Source organism: Syzygium oleosum, unplaced genomic scaffold, assembly GCF_021117445.2.
Source record: "Syzygium oleosum isolate NSW1041296 unplaced genomic scaffold, Sole_v2.1 Sole_v2.32, whole genome shotgun sequence".
In the NCBI taxonomy this organism is placed as follows: Eukaryota; Viridiplantae; Streptophyta; class Magnoliopsida; order Myrtales; family Myrtaceae; genus Syzygium; species Syzygium oleosum.
Genome location: NW_026607516.1, coordinates 1,654,574 through 1,676,467, shown reverse-complemented (window position 1 = coordinate 1,676,467; position 21,894 = coordinate 1,654,574). Strand labels below are relative to the sequence as shown.

At 43.6% G+C, this 21,894-nt stretch overlaps 3 protein-coding genes and 1 long non-coding RNA gene across 5 annotated transcripts; 2 read left to right on the top strand and 2 right to left on the bottom strand.

Annotated features, from left to right (window-relative positions):
- Nucleotides 1-2,408: 2,408 nt before the first annotated feature.
- LOC115685360 (E3 ubiquitin-protein ligase Os04g0590900-like) lies at nt 2,409-4,341 on the bottom strand. Of its 2 annotated transcripts, none has more exons than XM_056304618.1 (2): nt 4,013-4,341; nt 2,409-3,459 (listed from the first exon to the last, which is right to left on the bottom strand). In XM_056304618.1, the coding sequence occupies exons 1-2, from the start codon at nt 4,339-4,341 to the stop codon at nt 2,706-2,708; spliced, it is 1,083 nt and encodes a 360-aa protein (XP_056160593.1). In that variant the 3' UTR covers nt 2,409-2,705. The 2 variants fall into 2 exon arrangements, 1 of the variants encoding a protein (XP_056160593.1); XR_008814813.1 differs by lacking the exon at nt 4,013-4,341 and adding an exon at nt 3,636-3,774 and having other exon boundaries at nt 3,326-3,459.
- Nucleotides 4,050-4,670, top strand: LOC130135418 (uncharacterized). The gene is made up of 2 exons (XR_008814814.1): nt 4,050-4,190; nt 4,307-4,670. It is a non-coding gene; the product is annotated as an uncharacterized LOC130135418 (long non-coding RNA).
- Nucleotides 4,671-8,008: 3,338 nt separating this feature from the next.
- LOC115669293 (protein TORNADO 2) lies at nt 8,009-9,912 on the top strand. Its single transcript, XM_056304620.1, has 2 exons — nt 8,009-8,735; nt 9,345-9,912. Exons 1-2 carry the CDS (start codon nt 8,238-8,240, stop codon nt 9,654-9,656), a joined length of 810 nt encoding a protein of 269 aa, XP_056160595.1. The 5' UTR covers nt 8,009-8,237; the 3' UTR covers nt 9,657-9,912.
- A 7,945-nt stretch (nt 9,913-17,857) lies between these two features.
- On the bottom strand, nt 17,858-20,646 carry LOC115685444 (protein RGF1 INDUCIBLE TRANSCRIPTION FACTOR 1-like). The gene is made up of 4 exons (XM_030610523.2): nt 20,419-20,646; nt 19,802-20,002; nt 19,160-19,375; nt 17,858-18,623 (listed from the first exon to the last, which is right to left on the bottom strand). Exons 1-4 carry the CDS (start codon nt 20,419-20,421, stop codon nt 18,330-18,332), a joined length of 714 nt encoding a protein of 237 aa, XP_030466383.1. The 5' UTR covers nt 20,422-20,646; the 3' UTR covers nt 17,858-18,329.
- Nucleotides 20,647-21,894: the final 1,248 nt, after the last annotated feature.

Sequence of the window (21,894 nt, the reverse complement as noted above, 5' to 3'; positions counted from 1 at the left end):
GCTGGCTCTAGGTATTAAGTGATCAATTGGAAGAAACATGTCACGTCTTATAGTACACAATAATGTTCATGGAACGTGACAATTTATAAGCTTATTACCTAATAACATGATATGCGGCAATGGCAATTGATGTAGGTCATATGTGTGATCTGTTGTGCCAAAAGAGGTACACTGGCAAATGTTTATGTGACCTAAATAAGCTGTATATAACTGAAAACGGGAACTTTTCAAGGAATTCTACCCATTTTAGGCAATTTTAACAAGCCTAATCTATTGCCAACTGAGCATTTATTTTTCGTGAATTTACGAGGTTTATACTCATAATTTCAACTTCTCTAGGTATTTTATTATGGTAATTTGGAAATTCCATTACACAGCTTATAACATCGGTTAACTAATTTTTGTAGATTAAGAATTGCGAAACAAATTTTTCCTACATCTGGATTGAAGAACATTGGTGGAGATCTTCCTTATCTTCATTTTCGGGTGATGGATCAACCTATACGAGTTCAATTGTTTTTATTGAAGTTTTCTTTTTCTCTTTTTTCTCCAATTTAGTCATTGCTTATTTCACTTCTTTGATGATTAGATCATATTTCATGAATCATATGTATTCAAACATAATGAAGGATACGTAAAATAGGTGACCACATCATGTCCGTGAGTTTGTTCGTAGAAAGTGCTTGAAAATTCGATAATTTTTCTTTTCCATTATTTTTACAGTCTTATGTTAATTTGGCTTTTGCTTAAAATGTTTTCCCTTATAGACCCAATGCCGGATGTCCTATGTATGTATTTTAAAAGTGTTCATATTTAACAAGTACATCTGAATTAATATCCAACTTTAGTTATTTAACTTTACATGTAGCATCGAAACATTATCTTTTGATATAAATTATTGGAATTATGCTACTTTCATCAACCAAATTTCCTCCCTGTCTCTTTCGCTGGCGTATGAAGAAGCATGTTTTTTGTTCCCACTATCAAGTACACGCACATTCCTGTGCTCGACCTTAAAATGGACGGCATCCTTCCAATTGGTCACCCTTTCTGTGGAGGATAAGATCCATCGCCAATGGCGATAACGAAGATGTGAACATGGTCGTCCCCTAAACTTTGCCCACATGATTTTGTCACCGAATGAGCCCAAAAGAATTTCACATGCTTCCCATTCTCTCGCCTAGGTTAAATGTCTTTCCATATATACGAAGATTAATGCCCGTGTAAGCGAGCGCTACAGATATCATGTCCATTCGACTCTGGTCGTCTGTTTTTTTTGTTTTTTTCTGCCGGGTTACCGTGTCTCGCGTGGGTTTCTAGATCCAGGCTCGATGCTAGGGAATGTACTTGCGTTCACGAAGCGTGCTGTGCATGGACTTTGAAAGATACCATCATCGTTCCACAAAGTTTTCTTCAAAAAAGCAATGGATCCATTGCAAGAACATGTGTGTCCCAATTGCACAGGGGAAAGTGGTGATGGTTTGTGGGATCGGGGGAGATGAAAAGATGTGGGGTTTTTCTTATGCAGGATCGATGCCTTATTTCTTATGCAGGGTTTCATAATTGGATATCAGTCTTCAGATTTGTTTCCATGCGTGATGGAAAATCCATATGCCCTCGCCGTTAAGGCTCGTGTCTTCTTGCCTACCACTAGGAGACATATGATGATAAAAACCCCATCCTCATTCTCGTTCTCATTCTCTCTCTCTCTCTCTCTCTCTCTCTCTAGAGGGAGTGATTGTGCCTTGATTGGACAAAAAAATTCTTGTTTGACGAGGACTAAACATAGAACCATGGAGGAGAAACCGGGGAGTTAATGATGATGTTTGGATATTTTGCAAAAAGGTTAGACAATCCATGCAAGTACATTCGCCTATACATTCCCAAGAAGCAACACTCTACTTAATGTCCCATCATAATTCATACTTTGTCTTGTAACGATTGGCATGTAGTGGATGGTTTTGGAGTGCATATAGGAGTGCATATCTTTGTCGGGAGATTACAGCAAAATTTGAAAATTAAAAACTCTCGCGACGAAAAGCCCGTGGTGGCATATTCCTTACGTTTCAATTGATGATATCGACCGTACCATCCAGCGAGACGAAACATACAAAAGAGCATGTCGAATAGAAGAGTGACATACACGAGGTAGCCGATATGGAAATAAGCTCGGCGTTTTCGATCGTGGACTCGACTATTCTCGGATTTCTTTCTGACATATTTGATTTTCGAAAGCTTTGTGTTTTTTTTTCCACCCTATATGAACTTATGGTGATTTGGTGTGCAGCAGTAGTAGGGAAACTCTTTGATATAAGTATTGGGTTTGGGCCCATCTTTTGATTCTTTTATGGACGGGGCTTGGATAATTTCAAGCTCAGCCCGTTCAACTGGATGCTGGACCTAGAAAATTTAATACGCCTTATAAAGCATGCTCCTTTCAGCTGAAATAGCATATATTTCTTGCAATGATCAACCTTACAATTGGCTGCTGGATTCCTTCACTAGTCAACTGTAGCTCGATGCTCATGACAGTGTAGTGCCATGACAGCCATGGCATTCATACTTTCGTAGGCATATATATATATAACCATCTCGCTAATGGAGCTAAGAAATTACGCACCAAACTGATGATGCAGCAGCAATCACTCTCCGCACGAACAAAATGCGCTAAATTCAGCTTCTGCGTTGTCCCACTTGCATTTATTTTAGACAGGAATCGTAGCATTCCTCAGCCTTCCGTGCCGAGAGAGGAAGGAAATCCTCCCACTTGAAAACGATCTCTTCAACGCTGCCGGACTCACTCCAGATACACAGTGCAAGTGCAAGAGCCTTCTCTTAATATCAGCCTTTGGTACTTCTTCCCCTAGTGAATGCTTCACTGGTCCTGCTTCTGCATTTCCTGTGCACTCGTCCGCTCCGATGACTAGCCGCTCTTGTCCGTTTGCCTGAAGCGATATAGCGGCGATCGAAACACAGGTTTGACACGAGTGATCCATGGAAAAAGATCTCCTGACTTGTTGCAACTGTGAGCTTCCTTCCCTCACCTCAATTACGGTATGCGTGCGTTCAGGGTTCCCCAAATCGCTAAAAATCGGCAACGGGATCTTAGGACTGTTACTCATTTGTGCCGTCTTGTGGGCTGAGCCTGAATCTTGTGCGGCCGGTGAATTATCATCTTGGCTTTCCTCCTGGTGGATCTCTGGGAAGGATTCATTTCCTGATGAGCTTCCATCGGTCGCAAGAGCAGGCGTCGGAGCCAGTGAAGCACTAGGAGCGAAAAAAGCGACATCGGAGCGGCACAACGGGCAGTTCGAATGGGACTTCAGCCACGTGTCGATGCACGGGACATGGAAGCCATGAGTGCACTTGGGCAAGAGCCTAATGCTCTCATCCTCCTGGAACTCACCGAGGCACACTGAGCAGGTCCCTTCTATTAGCCCACCATCGTCCTTCTTGTACCTGCACAACGCGATCGACTTGATCAGGGCCTCATCCAATCCCCCCGTCGCGACCTGCCATGGCTCTTGGTCCGGCGGGTGGCTGTTTTCTTCGAGTTGCACATCCAGGTCATAGATTTCTCTTCTTCTCGAGCTGGTGCTGCCACAGCACTTGGAGATGAGGGTATAGTAACTCACTAGGAGGAAAGCGCTGGCCAAAATTCCAATGATTGCTATGACGAGTGGGGAAAAAGTTGGGCCTGCATTGTCATCATCTGAGTATGGAAAAGTTGGTGGAGGAGGCAAAGCAACATAGCACCACTGAGGACAGTAAAAGCTGCAGAGACCTTGTGAGCAATCTTTAGTGGTCAAGTATGGAATCCAAGTTTTGGGGTATCCTGGAGACTCCATAATTTGATCATAAGTAGAGTGACTGGGAGACTCTAGGAAATTCTCCTCCACTTTTTGGACAAGCTAGAGAAGAAAACCTTTAAACTGTTTCAGAAGATGCTATTAAATTGAGACAGTCCTCACATGGTCTTTACATCAACTAACCAGAAAGAAGCAAAGAATACCTGGAAGGCTTGTGGCTTGTGGCTCGTGGGTCATTCCACTGGCTCTGAGTCTGAGCAGGGAGTGATTTAACTGTCAAATTTGTGTTAATGGGCAAATTCTCAGAGACAAAGGTAGACATTTGAGGATTGAGGCAAAACTGAAAAGCAGCTGAGTTGGAACAGCCTAGGAAAGAGGAAGGTGTGGGGTTATATTCTCTTCCTCTCCTTTCTTTTGCTTTTGTGCTCTCTTCTTTTTCTTTTGGCTCCCATCTCTCCTTTTTTGCCCCATTCAATTGCTTCTTTTTTCTTTCCCAGGGGATGCTGGTTTGTTGACTATGGTTGGAGTCCATTGAAAGTAAGGAATGCTTTCATTGTTGTTGTCCAAGGCCAATGTAGTTGCAGCTGGGTGTGAGTATATGGCATGACTCCATCAGAGACATTGAAATCTTTTTCCTCTTTTATTCTCCCCTGGATAAGCTTTGAGTACTTTGCAAATCAAAAGAAAAAAGAAAGGTGGGAGGAGCTGAAAATTGTGAGAGAACAAGAGTTGTATAATGCCACTATGGTGCCAAAACTCACAAGTGAGAGGATCGCGCTGGAGATCTTCACCCGCAGCATCTGATTCTCTCTAGTGTTAGGCAACTTGTGTTAAAGATTTCAAAGGTTCTTTCCATCAACATATCGAATTTCTTTGATCTAGACAATGTTTATCTTTCTGCACATGCTGCAAAGGCCCTCTTGACCATTCTGCTTACGCCAACAACATGTGGATAGGCCATGTCATCGACGATAACCAGTGATAACCTGGCATTGAAAATGCATCGCCCCTTCTTAGTATCTATCTTTAAGTTTGAATTCCACGACTTTCATAGGTGACACATTCACTAGCTCTGGTATCGTGAAAGGGGCTACGTTCAAAACAAGAATTTAGCAAATACAAGAATTCAATCCTCTCGCGGTGCCTTTCATGAGCTTTACACTGTCGGGACCGACTTTTAGCATCTAGTTAAATCCACATTCCGAACATAAGGCTTACTGGCCTCACTTTCTAATGCACAAGATCCTTATAGAGGCGAGTATAGAGCATATTGCCAGGATAATATATTATCTTGTAATTGTAAGATCTCTAATACCAGATATAAATTTGAAGAGAATAAGAGAGATATTAACTTTATATAGGTTTAGAATTGTTTTGGTAATTTTCCCTTAAAGGGGCTATGTTCAAAACAATAGTTTAGCAAATAAAAGTATTTAGTCCTCTCGCGGTGCCTTTCATAGGCTTTACACTGTCGGGACCGACTTTTAGCATCCAGTTAAATCCACATTCTAAACATAAGGCCTACTGGCCTCACTTTCTAATGCACAAGATCCTCATATAAGCGAGTGCAAAGCATATTGCCAGGATAATATATTATCTTGCCATTGTAAGATCTGTAATACCAAACATAAATTTGAAGAGAATAAGAGATAATTAACTTTTAATTGTTTAAGCACACAAACACGCGATTTTATTGCTGAAGGCTAGCCTGTCTCAACATATTACAAACTATGCCTTTTATAGGCATAAGGGTAAGGAAAGGCAAGCAATGTTACGTAGGCATATTAACGTCTAATAACAACATATGGTTTCACACTATGACACCTATGACTTAAAAATATTACAACACCATGACTCATCTTAAAACATTTATTACAATACCATGACTTATCCTAAAAACATTTATTACAACATGACTCATCTTAAATATTTATGACAGCACGACTCATCAACGTGACATTTATGACAACACGACTTATTTCAAATACCATTATAACAAATCATTAATACACTTTCTATTTATCGTTTAATGATAAAAGGGATGGGTATCTTATCACTACATGGTTTCACTCAATCCTCTGAAACCAATTTTATTTACTCGTAAATTTCTTAACAGCATCGAGTTCCATTTGCTTTTTTTCGTCCCTTTTTTCTCTCCTTTTTCTATAAGCACGGAACCTCCCCCCTTCCCCAACGAAATAAACCAAAACATAAACCTAAATAACGTCCTTGTCCCCCTGCAAATCAGTGGGCCCAATCGTCGCCTTAGGACATGTAATAATCCACTTTGTCACCAAATTACTTGTGGAGGCAGGGTTTCTAACAAAATCAATTGTCGCAGGAAGAGCCTGTACCTGGCAAAGTTTCTTTGCCATCACACCAGCAACACATTGAATCAGAGGCTTCATGTCAGCCCTCAACTTCAAGAATTTCCTCCCAGCACATGAGGAAGAAGCAGATGAAGTTATCTGCCAGAAACTTCTGTGCTTCAGCATATGTGCTTTGATCCAGGCAAATCCATAGAGAGCCAGCTCTCACGAGCAACATCCATGTTAGCTTCCTGATAATAGCTTTATTCCATTGATAAATTTGTTTGAGGCGCCCAAACCCACCCTCCTAAAGAATGCTTATAATCTGGCATACGTCTGTAAGTATGCTAAATAAGCAGCTTGTATTTAAATCTTGAAATCGAATCAGCTAAGCAGAAGCCAAATATCCGCATTTTATTTAAGGCCATACATTTTATTAGAGTCATTCTAGCTCTAGCACCATGTATTATGCGTATGTTCCGTTGAAAATGAACTCAAGCGAGAATGTGCATCAAAAGAAGGGGGGAAAATTACCAAAAAAGTCCTAAACCTTTTGCAATTGTGCCAATTCAGTCCTAAACCTTTTTTTTTTTATCAATTGCAGTCCTAAACCTTTTGCAATTGTACCATCAGTTCTGATCCGGCCACTTTTGCCGGCCACTGACGTGGCAACTTTTTTTAATAATTTTTTATTATTTTTCAATTTTTTTTTATTTTTTCTCTTTCTTTTTTTTTTCTGGCCTATCTTCTTCCCCGGTCGCCGGTCCGGCGACCGACGAGAGGCTGAGGCCGGCGAGGTGGACCTCGCCGGCCATGGGCGAGGTCCACCTCGCCATGGCCGGCGAGGGCCGACCTCGCCGTCGCCGGCGAGGTCGACCTCGCCATGGCCGGGCGAGGTCGACCTCGCCATGGCCGGGCGAGGTCGACCTCGCCCGGCGACGGCGAGGCCTCGCCAGATCTAGGCGAGGTCGAACTTGCCGGATCCGGGCGAGGCCTCGCCGTCGCCGGCGAGCCGCCCGGATCGGCGAGACCTCGCCGTCGCCATGGCCTGGCGAGCTCGACCTCGCCCGGCCATGGCGACGGTGAGGTCTCGCCAGATCTGGGCGGCCTCGCCGTCGCCGGGCGAGGTCGAGCCTCGCCTAGATATGGCGAGGTGGACCTCGCCGGCCTCAGCCTCTCGCCGGTCGCCGGACCGGCGACCGGGGAAGAAGATATGCCAGAAAAAAAAAGAAAGAAAAAATAATAAAAAAATTCGAAAAATAATAAAAAAATTGCCACGTCAGCCGGCCGGCGTCCACGTCAGCGCCGGCCAGCCAAAAGTGGCCGGATGGACTGAATTGGCATAATTGTAAAAGGTTTATGACTGAATTGACAAAAAAAAAAGATTTAGGACTGAATTGGCACAATTACAAAAGGTTTAGAACTTTTTTGGTAATTTTCTCAAAGAAGGGATATCATGATTCATGGAGAGCAATTTCCTGTCCTTTCGTTGAATTACCACTTATATTGATCGTGGAGTTTATATTATCTTTATATAAATATGACCTCTTTCAATATATTAGTTTAAGCTTTTAGCTTCATTTTGTAACATTGTATTAGAATCAGATTCTGCACAACTAATTTCGTGCGCGCGTCTTTCTCCACTATTTCGTTTCCTTGTTGATTAAGGACTGAACCTGGATTTGATGCATAAAGCCATGGGTTCACTTATCTTCATATAATTAAATTCTTACTTTTAGTTTCCATTTATTTTTATTTTTTCATTTAAATCTTTTCACGTCTCTCTATACACGGTATTCCTTTTTCAAAAGGCTGTCCTAAAGTGATTTGACGTATGGAAGCAACCCAACAATCAACATGAAACACATATATACAAACAATATCATTTCATCATGACTTTACTTAGCTGTTCCATGCATCCAAGGTAAGGATTCCCACAGAGCAAGTGCGGTGGACAGCTAAAAAGCTCAATCTTGTATCCAAATTTCAACATCTCTCTCCATCACTGTACCATACCTTCTACTCTTATCAATCTCCATGACAAATCTGCCTTGGCATCCTAAATTTTAAGCCCTAAATCCCTTCTTGGCGTGCGTAGTTTTCTTGAAACGAAATAATTATGGCGCTAAGCAACAACGTGATCGGGGCGATAAACTTCGTGGCGGTCCTCCTATCGATCCCGGTCATCGGGGCGGGGATCTGGTTGGCCACGCAGGCCGACAACTCATGCGTGAAAATCTTGCAATGGCCGGTCATCATCATCGGGGTCCTGATCCTCGTGGTGGCGCTCGCCGGCTTCATCGGGGGGATCTGGAGGATCCAGTGGCTCCTGATATTCTACCTCGTGGCGATGCTGGTCATGATAGTGCTGCTCACTTGCCTGGTGGTGTTCGTGTACATGGTGACGGTGCGAGGCCACGGCCACCCGGAGCCGAGCAGGGCCTACCTGGAGTACGATTTGAACGACTACTCTAGTTGGCTAAGGAGGCGGGTCAAGAGCTCATACAAGTGGGATAACATTAGGAGCTGCCTTAGCTCCACCAGCATGTGCCCCGAGTTGAACCAGAGCTATAGGATGGCTCAGGATTTCTTTAATGCCAGGATCAATCCGTTACAGGTAATTTTAGCCATGTAAAAATCTGTCCTCATTCTTCCGAAAATGATGTTTCCACTCAAGTTGGCTTGTGAGAAATGCTTCAATGGTCGTGACTTTGTTGCGACCTTGTTTCTAACCAAAGAACAAGAACACCACTTTGCGTATAAACCTTCCAAAACAACTCTTTTCCATTATTCTTACTCCAAAGTATACAGTGCACAGACCACCTCCTTCCCGATCTTCTGAATGCTGATACATGAGTTAAGATGGGGAATAGCGATAAGCATATCAAGACCGATTTACAAATTTGTATGTTGCACGCTAAGCACGACGCATTTGCTTAGGCAACATCGATTAAGGTTTTCTTCCTAGGGTTTTCTTGAGCCAGGTCGTTCTTGATTAGTTAATTCCTAGAGCTTAACAAGCATCTTAGGCTAGGGTGGTTCTTGAAGAACGATGAACGGAAAAAACAAGAGAGACAAAAAGTAAAGCGAAACTGAGTTTAAAGGTTCTCGAGCCATGTGCTATTATCTTCATTTTCCAAATATTCCTCGAGTTTACCGTCAGTTTGTTCTTTTTCGGCTCTTTTATCTTTCAAATCTTTATCCTTTTTTCTTTCTTATCAAACAGTCGGGATGTTGCAAGCCACCGACGGAGTGCGGGTACACCTTCATAAACCCGACGTACTGGATCAGCCCGATCAACACGGCCGCCGACATGGACTGCCTGAACTGGAGCAACGACCAGAACCAGCTCTGCTACAATTGCAACTCGTGCAAAGCTGGGTTGCTCGCCAATATGAAGAAAGAATGGAGGAGAGCCGACATCGTCTTGCTCATAACTCTCGTGGCATTGATCTGGGTCTATCTGATCGGGTGCTGTGCCTTTAGGAACGCCAAGACCGAGGACCTCTTTCGCAGGTACAAGCAAGGTTACACTTAGTATGTGTAAGAGAGAGAGAGAGGGTGATGGTGGAGTTTTCTGAGGACTGGAGATTGGTGAGAAATGGGTTAGGTTTGGATTGAATTGGAGGGTTTCTTAGTTTGTGAGACTTTTTTTCTTGTTTATTCATCATGGCTTTCAATATGTGAGATCCCACTTTCTTGTTCATATTTGTTCCAAAATTATGTCTTGGGATGAAAAGTTATGGTACAATCTCGAGTGTCGAAGATATAATTTAAAATCGTTGACTATGAACCATGTGAAAAGTTGTTATTTCTCAAGAAGGAATAGTATAGGCCAACGACAATGCTATATCGCATGCATCTTCTCGTTTTATAAGATATAGCCAAACAATCTTCAAGGTCATATGAAAATATCTACTTTTGTAAAATGAACAATATTTAAGAGGTCCCTTTGGATGCTTATTAAGTCCTATCAATCGTGGCTTTGATATGTACAATTTACCATGCTTTTGGTTAAACTTGAGTAGTTGTCAAAACCCCTTGTGCACACATGAAGTTTTAGGGAATGGGGTCAGTATGCTTTGAGACTCGAGCTTGAAAGGAAGAGGTCACAGGAGCTGCACGAGATTTGCGGAGAGCACCGAAAGCTGATCACTTTGTTGACCATTACGACGAGTGCTATTATTGTACCCAGCGACATGAATGCCCACCTCGATAACGATGAATGGGATTCAAACTTGAAAGAGGAGGGGAAAAAACACAAAGGACAGGAAAACCTTTTGCACTCGAATGGCGTCAAGTACGCAGTACGACGTCACGTGTTCAGAAGACTGTATTTAAGGAATCGTATAATCTGTTTTTTTAAAGATAAATGGCATGCGGTAACATCGATTTAACACAACCCCATATGATTTCCTTTGTTGTTTGTTCCAATCACGTGAGGAGTCGTCGAGGAAGACGAAACTATGTGAAGAGAAATGTTATCTTACTTTCATCGAGCTTGTTTGGTTTCGGTTAACATATCCTTTTCTTTGCTCTTTAATTTATTTTTGATGATCGCAAAAGTGCTAAACGACACGCATGTATTTCTTGGTAGCAAGTTTGATGAGTGTAGTATCGCGCTATATCTTAAAAAACCTCTTTTTAATACTTCTGCTCTACGAAAGGTATCTCGAGTGCACGAGAGTTGCAGCTAAATGGTCACGATCAGCTTTGCCATTATTCGCCTTTTTGTCAATGGCTGGATTGATTCTGTCCCTCGTCGAGATAGCGCGCTACTTTAAATGATGGGACAGAAGGAATCGGTAAGCAATGAAGTAAGCTTTGGTTTCGGCATGCAAGCTTTATCGAAGTCAAAATCAAGGTTCAAGTTTAGATTTTATTGAAAGCTATCAGCAGTTGAGTTTATAAGGAAAGATCATCTTCAATGGAGTTGTAGCTTTCTGAGGCCTTGAGCCGGCCCAGAAGAGTGAAGCAGATAGAGTCCGTCCTCTGGGGATCACGGCGGCAAATGATCATGGGCCTCCATTGCAACTCCAAGAACCACATCTTTTTCCCAAGGTTTAACCCAAAGGTCACAATATGGTAAGAGATTACCATGTTACTCAATGCTTATATTATACGACGAGCTGCGCCGACGTTCCACGGAATTTAAACATCCTTCAAAACTAGGATACGAGGTCGGATGAGAGATATCGCGTTGGCATATCAAGTGATCGCTTATGGACCATCTCCTCCCTCGATCGTCCAACCTTCTACTTTTCCTGATTTGAAAAGCAAATGAAGTTGGCATTTCCTAAAGTTTTCGTGGTACGGCATTTTGGCGTCCCAAATATCGAATGCTAGCTTCAATACCAGTAGTGACATAACTCATCTTATTCCCTGCGAAATTCTCGTGCAATAATACAACATCGACTATGTACAGCTAGATTTTAAGGTGCTTGTTTCATTGGGGACCCAGGTTCTTAACGGCCGACTCGGGACAAGAAACAACGAAATTACCACATAATTAGGGTCCATTTTGGACCCTGACCTTCGATACATCAAACGAGTTGTATTGGGTAGGTCCGCCGAACAATTCAAGTAGGCAGAAAATTGCACATATCGACATAGGGGCTACACAGCAATAATCGAACCGGGTCAATGGGACAAAACGAGAACAATTAGGTGACGAAAGTAGAAATAGAGAAGCTTGTCCTTTCCTCTTTTTCTCATTTGGAGCTTTTCACAAACATCATATGGGGGCAGTCAAGTCCACATTGAGAGACAGGTCCCCCCAACTTGTGCCGAGAGTATCCTTCATCATTCAGCCTCAAGCTATAATGGCGAAAAGGCGGTGGTGGGATTGCACCGAGCCAACCAGTGAGATTGGTAGGGAAGTGTTTGCATCATCATCACTTTTGTATTATATATGACGAAGCAAAGCAAGAGAAAAGGAAAAGGAAAAGAGGAAAAAGCCACTTTAGGGTTTCTTAGCATATTCAATGGGGGGTGATGGTAGTTGTTCTTATCTGAGTTTCATGATTTAAATTTTCTCTTTTCTTGATTGATTGATTGGTTCCAAATGGGGCCCCAACACACGACCAAAAGCATGAGATGCTGTTGATCCCAAACTTAGCAAGTTGGACAACCAAACCTCAGAACATTGCCTCCTAATCTCATGCTTATAATTGATTTCGATGGCTGGATGGTGGACTTGTCGTGTGGGATCAGCAGTTGCTTGGATTATTTATATCTCCCATCCATCAGGATTTTCTTTTTCGGCGAGAAAATCCAACTTGAATTAGAAAACTTCGAGTCGATGAAATAGCTCCCCACCTGGTACCCGATAACCTCATGAATCAGACAATGCGCAAGTTGGAGTTGCGATTATATCTTGTCTCGGCGAACGATCGATTTTTCAACCTATCTCTAAGTCGAAAGGTTGTATTTATACCCCGTATCCCGACAGAGCGGAAAACACGGGTTTTTCGAGGAATCGATATCTTGGAGAAGTTATTCATGTCGAATTAGTTCCATTCCTTTAAACCAACGGATCCTAATCAGTGAATGGTCGAGAGGAACAGGTAATCTCTGCAACATATCTTCAGAAGAAGCATTCAGAGGCGTTCGGCTGCAATCTGCCGAAGTTTTGCTGCATGAGAGTTCTTGTGTTAACGTATTCTTCGCTAAGTATTGTCAAAACATGAATGACCTAATGCTCAAAATCAAAGCCTCTAGCTGGAACTCTGCGTGTGGGCCGCGTGTATTATTGTAATAGCAGATTAGGTAAATGTTGGTGACCTGACACAACATCGTCAGCCAATCAGATCGAACCAAGATGGATACTGAATTCGTGAATATTATAAAGTGAGAGTTTCTTGCTCTATAATAGAACCCCCAAAAGAGACTTGGTAAACGATGCATGTAATGGTCGGTCCATCTATTCCGTGTTGGAAAGCCTCCGTGTTTTTACACTGCAATCGAGACAAAATGCTGCTATAGAGCAAAACCCAGACGCTCTATGGGGATTAGTGACCGAGTTTGCAACATGCCATGACGAGGGAGGGGATAGCTAGATGTGATTCATCTTATTCTTTTTTTCTATATCGATGGAGGCTTTCGATACATCGGTTGACAATTGGCTGATCTCCCACCGTGAGCGATTATGCCGGTACTTACACCTCGACTACACCAGATATTACGGTGCGGCGTATAATGCAATGATTCTTGAAGTGAGCTATACAGTGCCCGACGTCAGTGAGATTGGTGTAGGCGTAGAATACGATTAGTAATGATCTTGAGATAAAAATAAAAAAAAACAATATGGGCAAATGAAGAATATTTCTGTATATATTTCAAGCACTTCCCTTAGCACGCTCTAAGATAGAATTTAAAGCATCGTCACGCGACTTCACAAGCATCCACTAGCCAACTCTTTTAGGGGTCATATATCAAATGATCAAGCCTAAACTCAATTTACTGGCCCACAAACCAAAAAAAGATAAAAAGAACGAAATTCACACTGTATCAAACCTAAAAGATATTTACCTTGTCGGGTGTCTTTTAATGCCAAGATCGAGGGAATGCATTTCTAGTGAAAAACGATCTCTTCATCGGCCTAAGGTGTCGTTTCATCGTCTTTTGAAATCCAACAGATCTTTACACATCAATAGTAAAATCGTCGTCATGATGATTATCTACATTCAATTCTCTTGAATCTATATATTTCCCCCGTTCTCTTTGGACTATACCCTGTTTTTAACCTTTCGCTAGGGACAATTTTCAGTCGGACGTGCGATCGCACCCAATTGGGACGGACGAGAACACGTCGCGAAGAAGACCCGTGCGTCGCCAACTCTCTCTTACAAAACTCGGGACGAAAGGGCGACTCATCATCCCATTCGCCGTGTCGTTTTTGAACACGTCGTTGGGGAGGTGGGTGGGCCCACCAGCCACCTGCAAATTCGCCGTCGTTTCTGGGACACGGCGATTGCGACGGATCCCCGAACACTACTTCATCATGTCTGCTCGTCCATTTTCCTTCTCCCGTTCTCGAGGATGTCTTCGCTTTTAATGGGCTTTTCTCACTGACCACCTTTACCTTATCCCGAAAGTTTAGGGGAAGGAACATGCCATTCATCACGAGGAGCAAGCAACCACTTCAATTATTACATAGAATATTGGAAAAAAATGGCGGATCCTTTTTTTTTATCTGAAGTATGACGGCGACTCGTGCCTCATCGATGTAATTCTCCGAGACGCTTATTAATGATATTCGATTTGGAGCATCGTATTGTTCGAGACCGAATAGTTTGTGCATTGGAACATCGTATTCTGACTAAGAATACTTCAGAGCGGTCGTGAACAAGATTACGATCATGTGGGTTTGGAGAAAAGCGACCAATAGATAGGTGAACTCTGGTTCGAGAGGCAACTCGGCTCCTCTGTTCACGACGAGTTCGACTTCTCCTTTACGGGTCGAAGAAATTAGTTTAGCTACATTTTGCCACTTACGTACTCTCTAATGACAAGATCTCGTGGCGTAAGCACCGGAGATCCCAAGCGGGGAAATTCCAAGGTCTTGGAATCGGAACCCATTTAGGGACAACAAGGAATCTCACGTTAGTTTTCGAAAAGTCCAGTCTCGAAGTCAAGGGATTGTGATCACACTGTCAGTTACCGAAGGGCATCGAACGCGAGCTAATTATCAGGTTCATATCGACTAAGAAAGAGTAGCGACTTGCCGATTTAGTAAGTCCGATCTCATCTAACAGTCCATGTGAAGCGGGCTCTCGTGCACCCGCCGCTAAAGCACCCCCCAAGTTTTCTACCGGTCCCCCCCGCACACCTTTCGCCTAGAAAGGGCGTGCGACCCTTGCTCCCTAAGGAATGTCTCGACGTGGCACATTGATTTCACCGCCTACCGACACGTGGCGATGCGGTGTACGGTCCCCAGCCCCCCGGTGCCCTGGGATCCCCACCCACACGTGGCGGTTCACGGCCCCCGTGTTCTTTGCCCCCCCATCCCGAGAGAAGTAGATGGAGACAGGGAGGAGGCCACGTGTCGCTCCGGTCGCTTTCTTCGGACCAGCGGCCCAGATGCCCCTTACCGGAAATACCGGTAAAAACAGCCCCTCAACCCCCCCCCCCCCTCCGCACGTGTGCGGGCGGGTCCGTTCGATTCCGTCCAGGTTTCGCACGTGGCGGCTTCGTCCCGAAGGAAATTTTCTTTGCAATTATGACTTTGATTAAATCTTATGAGCATTGACAATCATAGCGCACTAATTGGAAAAAGAAGAAGAAGAAGAGAGATTGGAGGAAATTTCCTCCAATTTTTAGACCGAGGATTTGGTTCAGATTTCAAGTTGACCGTATCGTCCTTCGTTTTTCGACGGAAAAAAACTTCCTCTAATCAATTTCCAGTAGTCTTTCATTTCGTGTCTCTATCGTTAAAGCGAGAAGCACCATTTCCTTACTTTTCACTCTTTCCGAAACGATCCCTGAATAAAGATACCCCTCTTTACAGATTTTATTCACCGCCCGCTGTCCTTAGCAGATGAAATAATCGCTAATCATAGAATTGGTCGGAGAAGAATTCCCCTCCAACCTAAAGGAAAAGGAAAAGCGCGATCGTTTTCACTTTTTTACACTGTTAAACCGGGGAACTTTAAATACGGGCTTCAAATATCGAAGTTTTCGGTACTTCTACGTCAAGTTAGTTTCTTGATTTTTCGAAAATCCGAGACGATGAATATGTCGTTTCGTTTTCTTAGTGTTTTTCTTTTTTTTTTGTATGCATAATTTAAGTTCTCGAGTGTGCTTTTAATTCATGCGGGGTCAAAAGTTGGCACGCGAAAGCAAAAGGAAAAAAATGAAGGGTTTTCAGGTGGTACGTCAGGTAAGGCCGCGCACGGCGAATCTCGTGTTGCATGGTGATTTCATCCCCCCACGTAAAACGTTTATTATTATGACGGGGAGTGAAAAAAAGGGGCAAAAGCAATCGGTCAAAAAGGTGGAAATTTCACTCTCGCACCACTTTTTTACGGTGAAAAAAACAAGAAGATTGACCCAAAACAGAGGAAACAAGATCGATAGCAACGTGGACCGTGATGGGAAACCATCACGTTCAACGCCCCCATAGCAATATCAACCCTTTCGCTCGGCTTACTTGTATGTAATGATCAGGTCCGACGTAAGTGGGAAGTGATTGCCGAGGCCAGAGGGCACAGATAATGAGTGGCTCTCGACAGACTTTTAGGATGACGAAAAGGACAGGAATGAATCTAGCGGGAGGAGACTAATTTTGGAGTGTATATACATGAAAACTAAAATTAATTTTGGATTGCGCCTTTTGATGTAACAGTAATGCTTAGCTTTGAAACTCCAGAATTAAGCGTGCTTAGATGGAAGCGCACTACCGAGATGGGTGGCCTTCTGAGAAGGTGCCCACTTGTACGCCAAAGGACAAAACCGTGAGAACTCGGTATGAGACAGACCAAAGCGAACAATACTTTAATGAGTCAATACAATGATGTCACACCATTTATGTTCTTCAATCAGACCTCCTATCAATGTACCGTAGGGCTAAGAACCGTCGAAAACTCTGCCCGAAAAACAGTCACCTCATCGAAGACGGAGGAAAAAAACCGAAGGGCCCTCTTTCCCTAACTTCTCCGAGAGGTAGATAATCGAACGCGCGTCAAGTTCGGACGGACGGGTACTCATGTCCCGTCTCATGTTCTCTCGGACTCTCAAGATCCCGACATCCCGAAAACCCGATCCGTCGATCCAAGACCCGAGCATTCTCGACGAGCGGGTCTTTGCGTGGACCGAATATGCCCATCAGATTATCGCCGCGAACATGAATTTCCCCACCACTTTTGTCCTAAATATCAGTCTTTAGGACCAATGTCCGTAGCTTTCTAAACCCCCCCCCCCCCCCCCCCCCCAACCTTTTTCGAATGGCAACGTACGACGACTAGTGGGGGCGACGTCGTGCAGCATCGGGATCACACACACACACACACGATCGAAGAAAAGCTCGACTTCCGCACCCGAAACGGAAGCCCCGGACTTCCTAACCACCCAAACGACAATACCGGACCCCACGCCCGAGTTCACCTCCACTCACTTCCGCCAGCGGACCCCACCGGGGCGGGCCAAAAGCGGCACCACCACCACCACCACCTTGGACTATGCCGAGGGGGGCGGCTGGCGTCCCCATATAATATCTCGATTACCTCCGAATCCGGACAACTTAGATTTCCGCCCGCCAATCGCGTCCCGACACGTCACCCCCTTCCCGACAGCAACCCCTCATGGCTTTGACCGCACACGCTGCCTCGGGCGGCCGCCGTGGGCCCCCCACCCCCCTCCCGGGACTATTCCTAGCAGATCGACACGATTCGCGTATTCACGAACGTCGCGAATCTTCTCTCGCAGATATTTAACCCTAAAAAGAGAAAATGGGACGTCTTCCGATTCCTACCATCGTCTCCATTAGAGCAATGAAAATGAAACGAAGAAACGACGAGAGAACTTCTAGAAATGGAAGTTTGGAGCCTTGGAAACATCCCAAAAAAAACGCGAAAATTAGTAAACCATTGTTTTTTTTTTTTTTTTTTGCAACTTCACTTCCAATCCACACATACATATAACATTGTCGTTGGGGCTACATGCTCCTTCTCCGAAGTGAGGAGATAGAGAGAACATTTGCCTCTTTTTTTTTTTTGGGGGTGGGGGGGCATTTTTCCTTGCTTCTCTCTATAGAGATGGTGAGCTTGAAGTGAGACCCCACAAAACATCCATATTCACATTTCTCACCCCATTACAAAACCTATTATATATATGTATGAAGCCCTCACTCTAAAACCCTAATAAAAGCTCACTTCATCAACTATATGGCTTGTTATTGCTATTAGCACGACTTCTTCTTCTTCTTTCTTTGCATCGTGGTCCTTGATATATTGTCTTATTTGCATCTTTCACCCCCATCCATCTATCTATCTATTTCTTCTTTATGCTTCTATGTACAGAAGAAAAGTGGGGAAAAAAAGAAAAGAAAAGAAAAGAAAAGAAAAGTCTAGAAAGAGAGAGAGAGAGGAGGGGGGGCCCCATCCACCATACCGGCCTCTCTTTGGTGAGAAGCTCGGGTACGGAATCGCGGGACCTTGTGGCTGCTGGGCGTTGACTTCGTAATCCGCGGTGCGGTGGAGGGCCTGATCGGCGATCAGTACTCGATGATGAGCCCGCCCATCGGGGCTCGGTGGGGGATCCCTTTCCGGCGCTTGGTGATCCGGAAGTTGGTGGCCGTCGGGGGCGGCGTCGACGGCGTGAAGCTGTGGACTTTGTGGTGGTGGTGGTGGCGGCCGCCGCGGTGGGGGCTCTTGTGGTGGTGGCGGCGGCGGCCGCTGTTGCTGCTGCTGTACGAATCCTCCTCCTCCTCCTCGGAGTCGGTGGCCATCGCTCGTTGCTTCTTCGGCTTCATCGGCTTCTTGACGAAGTTCTTCGATGTCCCAGCAATCTGAAATGAAGAAACGAAGAATTAATCGCTTCTGAGCAATACCCGTCGTCGTTCAAAGGAGCGATTTTTGAAAAATTTGACCAGCTGAATGAGAAGTTTCTTTTTTGACGAAATGTTTCATTTGACCCAGAAACCCAAATCTCCTCTTTGAATCGAAAGTCTCTTCCTAGCACAAGTTTTGATCAAAATGCAATTCTTGAATTCAGAGAAGCGGACTGATCGGGTAAAAGGTTTGAACTCTCTCTAGTCTTCATTGGCAAAGCAACAGGACACAAGCAAATACTTTTTTCTGAGATTTCCGACATTAAAAGAAGAATCTTGCATAAAAAAAATTCCAAATAAATGTGCATTTTGGCAACAATCAAATGAAGCAGTAGACAGCTGTTGAATCGTTGTGTTTTCGGCAAAAAAAATTCTTCATTAAATGCCCTTCATTTTCTTGGTTGGGCACACCAAACAAAACAAACTGTTTCGAAAGCAAGAAAAGTTCGAAACTTTTTTTTTCTTCTTGTGCTTTGAATTTCGTTTGATGTTACCTTGCAACCGAGAGAGCAGAAACGGAAGGAATCAAGGAGGCTGCGCTCGCAGACTTCACAGGTGTTGGTGACGCCCTTCCCGGGCCTGGGCTGAGGTCGCTCGTTCAAGAACACGACCCTGGCGCTGTTGATGATGTAGGTCTGGACACCAGTTATGTCCAGCACTTTCTGTATCTCGGACACTCTGATCACGTCGTGGTACGACGACCTCCTTATCTGCACAATCAACCACGAAAGCCATCAGATGATCGTAAAGCCGAAACTTGCAGATTTGTGAAGCTTATTCAAATATGAGCAAGCGAATGAAAAATGACAACTTTATTGGAGCCGAGTGGGGAAAGAAGAAAAAAGGGTAACTTTGGTTTTGCGTGTAAATTAGAAAGATGCGATGAAGCGGTTTTAATGCTAAGATAATCAAAAGATTCAGGGGATCAGCTAAAAATGTCGAATTTGGGTAATCTGTTAAAAAGAGGAGAAAAAGGAGTTAACGAGCATGAAAGGAAAGAGCTGGACCCAAGTCGGGCAACAAAACTTTAGCATTGACAAGCGAGATGAATACCCAGACGAAAATGGTTAAAAAGGGAATCGTATCAAGAAAATCTCACGAAATAATGGCGGAGAGAGATATGGTGGGATTGGGACCTGAATGGCACGATGATCCTTGTGGTGAGACAGGAGGCAGAGAGAGCAGAGAGCTCCGTCCATGCAGTCCAAGCAGTACATGTTGCACTCGCTCTTGTGCGAGTCGGCGTGCGTCTTGCATTGCACGAAGAAGCTCTCGCTCAGCAGAGGCTTCAGCCATGGCGGCCACCTGTTGTCGTCATCATCCGGACCTCCAGCACCCTGTTTCGTCCAACAATCCAATACAAGAAAACCACAGAAAACCCACATCAATCGAAACTCGAAAAGCAACAAAAAAACAAAACATAGGATAAAACCACACCGGAAGGACGATCAGCGAGCCCGGAAAGAATCCGGATCGTCCTTTCAAAAAAAAAAAAGAAAAAAAAGAAGAGCAGAGAAAACAGAGTTCACTTTCAGAGAAAAAACAGAGCAGATAAAGAACACCAAAACACAGACATCAAGAAAAGGCCCGGTTTCTTTCAAGCTCAATGCAGCCTCCGAAAGGAGATTGAAAACGACGAAAACCCGAGACCCATTTGAAGCCCCGGTCGACAAAAAACAGCATTTTCCCCCAAGCAAGCACGAGAACAGAGCACGGGAAAAACAACAAGAGCAAGAAACGATTCGCACGGTACCATGATCCTGCGGTTCTTCGGCTTGATTTCGCGGACTGTGGTGTCTTGATTTTCGATCGCCAGCTTGAAGACTGAGCACTCCGTTTGCTTCACCCAAGTGCAGAGAGGGAGAGCGAATGGAATTAGTGCGAGCGACAAGCTTTCTAGAGAGAGAGAGAGAGAGAGAGAGTTTAGAGAGAAAGTGGAGATGGTGGGGGGGAAGAGAAAATGCGGTTCCTTTGTGGCGAGAAGTGAGAATGAGAATAGGCCGTTCTTATCCGCTCGCGGTCGTCTATCCGAACCAGAACCCGAACCCGAACCCGAACCTCCCCATCCTTCCACGCAAGAAATTAAGACATCATCCTATCTTAGATTAATGTCGCCACACACCACTAAACTTTTCGACCCGAAAAATCTTAACAAATAATTCGGACCGCTCTACCTTATTTTTTCTCTCCCTCGATGTTTAATGCTAATTACGAAAAATTAAAAATGTGATTGGCCGCCGCTCACCATCGCCTTAATAATTGGAATAAACTAAACTAAATTAAAGACATTAAAAGGGGAAATGATATAAATAGTCCTTGAACTTTGGTCCAATATGCATTTTGGTTAGGGACTATCCTGAACAAATTAAAAATTCAAGAACCAAATTATTATACGTTGAACTAAAATTCAGAAACTGTTTGTGTCGTTATCTCGTATCAAAAAATAGGGTTAATCAGAAATTGCGTTGGGTGCAAGGAACCGACCTCCTCCTTTCCTTTTTTTTTTCTTTTTCCATATTATTATTATTTCTTTAAAATAAATTATTTTATTCCCTTCCCCTTTCATTTTCATGCCCGCCTCGGTCTTGTCAAAAAAAAGGGTTAATGTATTTTATTTTTTTATTTATTAATTTCTCCCTCTCCCCACAGTATATTAATATCAGCTTTTTTCGGTCCCGTCCATTATTGGCGATCAATTAATTTCCTAATGGAATATTTTAATTCCTGGAAATGGCAAATTCCGTGTTGTCACTGCTTAGGATAAGTACGACGCCCCGTTTTCTTATAGTACCCATTGTGGGTATTTGTTTTCTCCTCCCTCTGCCCTTTTTTTTTTATTAATTACTCAGATGTGGAAGTGGTTTATGTTGCAAATTATAGGGTTAATGACCCGAATGGTTTCAAACTTTGGCTCAATGTATGATACGGTCTCTGGAGTTTTAACTTGTTTAATCTGGTCTCTGAACTTTTGCCTAATGTTCAATGTGGTCCATGAACTTTCAATTTGTTTAATGTGGTCATTAGACTTTTGGTATATGTTCAATTAAAGATGTTCAGTGCAATCCCTAATCTTGAATTAATGGAAGGACTACATTGAATATTTTCATATAGTTAAAGGGCTAAATTGAACGTGCACTAAAAGTTCAGGGATCACATCGAATAAATTAAAAGTTCAGGAATCACATTACATATTAAATCAAAGTTTAGGAATCACTTGTGTCAATTTTTC

Coding starts and splice junctions, on each gene's coding strand:
- LOC115685360 (XM_056304618.1), bottom strand. CDS start 4,341: ATGGACTCCAACCATAGTCAACAAACCAGCATCCCCTGGGAAAGAAAA. Junction 3,460..4,012: donor ACAAGCCACAAGCCTTCCAG/GTATTCTTTGCT, acceptor CGCGTTGTGCAG/GTACAAGAAGGACGATGGTG.
- LOC115669293 (XM_056304620.1), top strand. CDS start 8,238: ATGGCGCTAAGCAACAACGTGATCGGGGCGATAAACTTCGTGGCGGTC. Junction 8,736..9,344: donor CCAGGATCAATCCGTTACAG/GTAATTTTAGCC, acceptor CTTATCAAACAG/TCGGGATGTTGCAAGCCACC.
- LOC115685444 (XM_030610523.2), bottom strand. Junction 19,376..19,801: donor AGGATCATCGTGCCATTCAG/GTCCCAATCCCA, acceptor TTGATTGTGCAG/ATAAGGAGGTCGTCGTACCA. Junction 18,624..19,159: donor TCTGCTCTCTCGGTTGCAAG/GTAACATCAAAC, acceptor TCTTCATTTCAG/ATTGCTGGGACATCGAAGAA.